Source organism: Drosophila hydei, unplaced genomic scaffold (genome assembly GCF_003285905.1).
Source record: "Drosophila hydei strain 15085-1641.00,03,60 unplaced genomic scaffold, DhydRS2 tig00000172-arrow-pilon, whole genome shotgun sequence".
Lineage (NCBI taxonomy): Eukaryota > Metazoa > Arthropoda > Insecta > Diptera > Drosophilidae > Drosophila > Drosophila hydei.
In genome coordinates this window covers 4977209-4984899 of record NW_022045682.1, presented here as the reverse complement: position 1 = coordinate 4984899, position 7691 = coordinate 4977209, and the positions used below count along the sequence as shown (strand labels likewise).

At 40.0% G+C, this 7691-nt stretch overlaps 1 protein-coding gene across 1 annotated transcript; it reads left to right on the top strand.

Annotated features, from left to right (window-relative positions):
• Nucleotides 1-5008: 5008 nt before the first annotated feature.
• On the top strand, nt 5009-7343 carry LOC111603525. Its single transcript, XM_023321157.2, has 3 exons — nt 5009-6621; nt 6679-6775; nt 6845-7343. The coding sequence occupies exons 1-3, from the start codon at nt 5104-5106 to the stop codon at nt 7297-7299; spliced, it is 2070 nt and encodes a 689-aa protein (XP_023176925.2). The 5' UTR covers nt 5009-5103; the 3' UTR covers nt 7300-7343.
• The last annotated feature ends 348 nt before the right edge of the window (nt 7344-7691 follow it).

The following is a 7691-nucleotide window of genomic DNA, read 5'->3' as shown; positions in this document are numbered from 1 at the left end:
TTTTTGGCTGTTCTTTACCAATTTCTTTACCTGGAAAAGGCTTAGTTTAGCCAATATACGGCTCGAGCTCTCAAGCATGGATTTCTATGAATTCGTAGCAAAAGATATAAGAGGCAAAGGGTCGTTTCATAAGTGAATTATGAATTAAGCTCAACAGAAAGAGAATTCCTATGAACGTTCGCTTTAAGTTTCGGCAAAGCAGAGATTAGCGAATTGAATTTGCAATGCCAATGCGAGTTGTTTGCGAATATTAAGTGCAATGCCCATAAGAGCCATGGGGCATAAAGCAACTTTGACTGCCATAATTTTGCAGCTGTCATAAAAATGGTGCACGGCCTGTTGGCGCTGCGAGCTGGGAGCTGGGGGGATATGGCTGGGCTTTGAAGAAAGGCTCTCCAAATGGCACATAAATTAATAGAAGCTGTTGCTGGCGAACGAGCGATGAGAAAAAGCAAAGCAGCACAAAGTTTGCAGCATACTTAAATAAAAATAAAATATTTCGCAATGAAAAGAAACTTCTGCACCTTGCGCCTCCTTCGGCGCCCTCCTTGCACTCTGTGGCATGGTTTTTATTGATTTATAGCGTTAATATTTTTGCTTTAATGCGTCAAATAAATTAAATTGTCTTACGCACCTTTTCAGAGCGCTGCTCGCAAAGGGCCAAAAACTTTGACGACCTCAGCTGGAGGCAGGTGGGCCGGCCGGTGGGGCGGCAGTTGTGTAGGGGCAGCAACAAATGCATAACTTCGATTTCAAAAGCAAATAAATATTCATAAAAAAATATTTTTGCACTCTCGAAAGCACTTTGCGGCGCAGTGCCAAGACACAGAATTATAAATATTCATTTATGCTAAGCGCCGACGCGTGAGTATTTGCAGGTGTCTGCGTGGGCGTTGCCACCTTCCCTCAACTGAACTTGTTGTTGTTCTTATTCTTGTTGCTGTTGCCACTTTTCGCGGCTTCTTCGGATTACTTGCCCTGGCTGGCGCTGCGTGTTGCGCGCTTTGCTGCCAATACGGGGCGTATGATTGATTTAATTACCGTGCAATGTAAGTTGTCTAACAACAGAGGACACCCTCAGCGTCCCCGCAGCCTGCATTTCAAAGCGGATTTTTTTCTTGCGGCACAGACTGTTGCGAGACCCATGACCTTTGCTCTACCATCTTGTGGCCTTGTAAATTGTCTGCGCAAGGTATTGAAAAAGTAATGAGATGACAGCTGAACAACAGCAGCTCACAGCGCCGACATTTATTGTGTACAATTATTTATTTTATTTTTTTTATTTTATTTTTATTATTTTTTCTTATTTTTTTCTTATGATTACCTTTAAGCTTTATTTTCAATGCACTTATCACAAGAAGTAATTATTATTAACAGAATTTTCAAATTCCGTTCAATTTGATCGTGGCTGCTATTGTTACTGTGGTGTTTGCTGAGACACTGAGAGCTTGCATTGCTTTGTTGTCAGAAATAATATCCGAGTGAGTTTGCGTATGAGTTGCACGCATTCATTTCTGCCTGCTGGCTTCAAGAGCCAGAGAGAGAGAGACAAATATAGCGGTTGCTTAGCATAGTCGCGGCTATTGCTGCGCGAGAGCGAGATCGCTAGTTAGACTCTTCGGACAAAGTTGCTCGACGTAGAAAACGCGTACAGAAATGCTCAGTCTGAAAAACAACATCAACATATGTATATAAATATTTCTTAATATATATCTTGCTGCTGAGTCTAGGTATCAAGGAGAGTGCTCAGTGCTTCTCTGCTCTATTTTTTGCTATCGCTGTGTGCCATCAGTTTCCATTCTAGTAGAGATCTCGCTCCTGAGCAGCATGGCAATGCGTTGAGGTGAGTGAAGTGTAGGATTTGAGTGAGGAGGTGTGAAATTCTGTCATCACAAGGCCAGTTTGAAAGTAGTTTTCGTGCAGCGAAGTTGTGAGTAATGAAGCTACGGTTAGCTAAGCCGATTTTATATTTTAGAGTCTATTCTCTGCAAGGAAACTTGTTCATTGAGTTATATTCTATTTGGCCTGCCTGTTAAATACTTTTGCATAAAAACTTTAGATTATTTATATTTACTATATTTTAAAATTTATATATTAAAATATTATATATTATATATTATTTTATATATTATAAATATTATATTAATATATTTTTATTTAATTTTATTTTTTATTTTTACTCAAACAAAACCCATTTTTTTAGATTATTTATATTTACTGTATTTTATATAAATTTATATATTAAAATATTATATAACATATTATATATTATATATATTATATTAATATATTTTTATTTAATTTTGTTTTTTATTTTTACTCAAACAAAATCCATTTGATGTTCATTAAATTCCAACTAATTTTTATTTAAAAAAATTTTTCTTTTTCCATATGCTTCAAAGCTTTCTGTGGCTAATCTGCTTGCTGTGTTGACTGCCTTTTTATGCTCAGTTTATCGAGTGTGTTGCTGTCTTTGTTACTTATTTTTTTTGAGGCAAATTCTTTATCTCATTTACTTGGTTAATTATGGCTCAGTGTTGGGACGACATAAAAGCGGAGCTCGTAAATCTTATCGGACGGACGAACGGTTACATTTTATGCGCCAGTTGTTGTGCCCATTGTTGTTGTAGTTGCTGCGGCTGCAGTCGCTGTTGTTGTTGTTGAGGCTTAGCTAAGCGCTAACGCCCGCATACACATAATTTCCGTTTTCCTTTGTAGCGCCCACAGCAGCGGCAAACAAACAAGCGGCAGTCGTACTTCATGTAATCAACATTTTAATTGCGGAAGCGGAACTCGCACACGCACACACCCACAGAGAGACACGCACACATATGTGGCCAGCGTGGCAGAGTGGGAGAACAAATTTAGCGTGCATATCTGTTACACATTACGCATACGCAATGTGTGCTGCTGTTGCTTTGCTTTGCGTTGCGTTCTTTGTCGCTGGCAATGCAGGTGTTGTATCTATAGAAACCCGCTGTGCACTCACTGCATTAGTGACAGAGAGGCAAGAAGAGTGACAGAGAGGGAGAGAGTGACAGCAGCACGTCGGGAATTCATTACATCAAATATAAAGAAAGTTTTAGGCAATTTGACAGAATCCGCTCACCCCAACCCAAAAGCAGAACGAAAATATATATATATATATATCTGAAAAGCTGTAAAAAAAGAAGAGAGAGAGAGGGATGGATATGGATATATTCCCTTGGCTCTGCAGCTGTAACGAGCTGCCTGCATGCAGGTAGCCCGAAATCTACTTAGCAAATGGGGGCAACGTGAACGTAAACGAATTTGCGAATATGCAGCAACAGCAGCAGGTGAAACTTCAGAGCCAAAGCCACAGGCACATATACACATAAACACACACACACATATATATATATATATATATATATATATATATGGATAGGTGGATAGATTTCTGTGTATAGGTAAGTTGGGCTGCCGAAACACTTGAGCGACAATGGCAGCAGCCAAAGACCCGTTCGAGAGCTGCTGCTGCTGCTGCTGCTGGCTTCGTTCTTATTCCCTTTTTTACAGCTGCCGCAGCAGACATGATAAATTCTCTTTAGTATGCGGCATACATGAGTGATGATATTAACCAACAACAGGCCAGCCAGAAACGTGCCAGCAGGGAGTGAGCAAGGGGCCAGAGGCGAGGGGCAAACGGGCCACCTCAGCAGGTGCCAGGCAAGTCAAGTCAGTCAGCCAGCTAGCAAAAAAATGAAGAAGAGAAGCAACAGCAAGAGCAAGTCAACTCAAGTTGATAATATCCTAGGATTCTGGGATTTAATAAGGCTTATTGCTTGGACAATTGAAGGAGAGAAATGTTGAAGGATAAAATATTAAAAAAATATTTAAATATTTTGAATAAATAAAATAAAAAAAAATATGAAAAATTAAAAAAAAAATATTTAAGTAAATATATATATATTACAGTAAAAACTGAACAAACTCGTGGAAACACTGCAATTATATGTTATAGAAATTCGAGTTTTTGAAATTTTAATATTAAAATGAAGAATTATCTAAAAAAACATAAATAAATTATAATATATTTCAGCTTTCGTATGTACAAATTAATAAATATATATATTATAAAGAGCTTATGTCTAGTTTATATCATTTGTCTTTTAATGTTAATTGTGAATATGTAACGATTGTATGATTTAATGGAGACTAATCGTGCTTCTGCCTTTTCTTCATTTAACGTGGGCATCTCAGAATTCATTTTACTTTATTTTAATAATTGCGCCAAACTCGGTCGAAGTGACTCTTTTTCTCTGTTCAGCATAGTGTGCCGCCAGAATTGCACAACACCTGAAGACTATCATATTATTATCTTCGATCAGACCTCTTGAACCTCTTTTTTATTTCACTCTTTTCTCATAACATAATGTTACTTAACAGTTCTTCAAACTAGCATTAAATGTTAATGAAATAAATCCTAGACATATGCAAGACTGAGCATATGTAAAATATATATGTTATAAATTACAAATGTTGTGTCTTCAACTACGTGCATCAACAGACTTATTCATAATATATTTGTATAATATATATGGAGAAATATTTATATTAAAAATTTAATTTACTTATTATTTAATTTATTTAGGCAATTGAATTTAATTTTTAATTTTAATTTAATTTATACAACCACATATTACTGCAAATCTAAACCATATAAAGTGCCTTCTACTACTCCCTTCTATGACAAAAAGAAGATCACTTTTGGGCACTTTTCGCCTTTACAGGGTATAGGAAAATGAAACTACGCTGGGAATTCTTGTGGTGCTGGGCGCTTTTTTCGTTGCGGTAATTGTCAGTGTATGTGTGTGTGTTTGTCCGTGTGCAGCGGCAGAAGAAGTTGTTAGTGGGTTGACTAGCTGCGTATCGGGTCGCAGTTGGGCTAAAGTGAAAACTTGCTGTTGACGGCGTTTCGATAATCTAATACGCTGGCACAACCTACAGCCACTTTTGTTCGATTTGAAATGTTTCCTTATTACACTTTTGGTGCCTTGCCGAAAAGCTCATTTATTTTGTTGATTTTTAAGTTACAGTTTTTTCGTTTGTTTCTTTCTTTCTTTCAAGAAATCTGCAGCGATGACTACTGAACTGGGTGTGAATGAAGAATATGCAGCTGAGCAGACGGCTGAGAAGTCAGCTGAGACACTTCCCACAGAAGCAACTGAAGATCCTCTCCATGAACGCAAAACCAGCTTACTCCAACAGTTTATCGATCAGTCAGTCAAGGAAGATGAAGATATAGCACAGAAACACTATTTGGATAATTTGGACGAGTTCATGGACGAGGACTCTGAGCCAGATGAAGCTTCCATTGAAGCTTCCATTGACTCAGAGGACATGGATCAATACCATGAGTCCCCGTCCATGAGCAGCACAGATTCTAGAGATTCCCACAGGGCATCACAGCCGAAGGAAGTCAAACCAAAGCAGTTGCAAATAGTGTCGCCATTAAGCAATGATCTTGATGAGCATAGCCGAGACAATGGGCGATCTTCTGGGGTGCAATTAGCACAACCTTCCGCTTTGCCAAAAAAGAAGCTGCTGAATATAATTCATTCGGATGATATTTCGGAGAATTTGTCTATTAATTCAACTTTATCGAGTGCCTCCCAGATTCAACATGACTATATCCGCTTGCGAGGTAGTTTTCTATTATTTGGCGTAGCCATACCCGACATCAATGAACTCACCGAAGGAAGTAGCAGCGAGCTGCTACCAGTGCAAAAGCAGGTGAACGAGTCTCCAAGAACGTTGATAGCACCCAAAAGCAATGCCGCTCTTCTTTCCGAGGACTACGATCCGGACAGTCAGAATGGAGAGCATGAAGAACGCACGACAATAAGCAGCTCCAGCGTTAGCAACGTTGTATCTATGTGTAGTTTGAGTGATACATTCAAGCCGATCGATGTGAAGCGAAAGAAGCTGGAAATCGACGTCGATTTCATAGCTGAAAGAATGACAGAGTTGATGAAAAAAAATGAGGTGCTGCTGAAAGTGCCCAAGGACGAAAGCGATCAGCAGCTCTCTGTATCGACTAGAATTTGCAAACTATTCATGCGTGAGCTAATCAGTCGGGCAGTCACTTACGTTGAGGACAGCACTGGGCGACTGAGTCGCAACCTCGATAAGCACAAATTGGCAATGGAGCTCGTTTCGCTGATGTCACAAATCCGAGTTGAAGCGGACAAAAAGAACATTTTGGACAGCGCGGTCAGCGATCATTTTCTGCGCAAGAAGCAAATGAGTTTTATAACGAATAATAATCAAGACAATGCCTTCAATTACAAGCGTTGGCAAATGGCCCTCGTCAAACTTGATCGACTGCTTGAGGTCCAGCGCAAAACCTTTGATCTGGCTCACAGTCAGTCGCTCAAGTTGAACGAGGAACTTGAGCAAGCGCGTGTCGACAGCGACGAAAAGATAACAAGTTTCGAGCAAGTCGTACGCGAAACTCTCCTTACCAACGACAGTTTCAGTCATCTGTCCGGCTATGTGCAGGACGTTTTGAAAAGGATGCGTAACATTAGAGATGAGTTGTCCGAGATGCGACTGGAGCTGTTGCTCACCCAACATCGATTTGCCGATCTACAAAAGGTAAGACTGACGGTGCTCTGGGCCAAGGCCAAGGCCTTAATAACTCGTTTCGCTTAGCAATCAAATGAACTCGAAAATGTGGCCAGTGGATTCAAACTGCGAGATTATCTTAATCAACAGACAGAGACCATCATACTAAACACTAAAATTGCAGGTGAGTTAAGCCAAAACTATCTTCTAAACTTAATCAATTTATGTCACTTAATATGACTACTTCGTGTAGAGCGCACTGCGGAGCTGAATCGTCTACGCGCGCGAGTCCATTTTGATATGCACGCGCTGGCCCATGTCAAATGCAAGATTCACATGGATCGCAAGAACTACTTGAGCTTGCGCAGGCAGCGCGAAAAGTGTGCAGAGACGGTGCACAAATATAAAGATCGCATCCACCAGGGCAACCAGAGGCACAATAGCATTCAACGGCAGCTGTATAAGCTACGCGAATCTGGCGAGTTGATGTTTCATCCAATTTTGATGGAAGACTACGACCAGACGTTGGAGTACCTCAAGGCCAAATCGGCATCAGTTGAGAAACTTCGCTCGGACTTTGCTTTCTTGACGAAACGCATAACTATAATGGATCCAACGAATGTTGACATTTTGTCAATAAAACCTCCATCACGATCAGGAACAGCGAACAAAGTGTCATTTCGTGTAACTGGAGGCAGTATTTTATAAAAACATTTAATTTCTATTCTTTTTTCTCTATTGCTGCACTTTGAGTTAAATGTAAAGGGTAAGGGGCAGCTCTGTGTGCTGATTGAATGTCGATCAGGGTTTTCTGTTACCTAATAAAAATATTCAAAGTCTTTGTCAGGATCAACAGGCGAGGCGATGTTTATCGATTACGTCTTTTCGTTTGTAATTTCTTTTTTCCAGCTGTCTGTTCGTCTGTTGCTTCTTCCATCCGTCCCTCCGTCCGTTCCTCCATTCATCGGTCTCTTCGTCATTCACTCCATCCTTTGCTCCATCTCTCCATCTGTCCCTCTATCTGTCCCACCATCCGCCCGTTCCTCCATCTATCCCAAATTTTCGTCCCTCCTTCCCACCATTCGTCCTTCTATACGTCC

Excerpts from the sequence above, each read along its gene's own strand:
- LOC111603525 (XM_023321157.2), top strand. The coding sequence starts at position 5,104 with ATGACTACTGAACTGGGTGTGAATGAAGAATATGCAGCTGAGCAGACG. Across the intron at positions 6,622-6,678 it reads GATTTGCCGATCTACAAAAG|CAATCAAATGAACTCGAAAA; the intron begins GTAAGACTGACG and ends CGTTTCGCTTAG. Across the intron at positions 6,776-6,844 it reads ACTAAACACTAAAATTGCAG|AGCGCACTGCGGAGCTGAAT; the intron begins GTGAGTTAAGCC and ends TACTTCGTGTAG.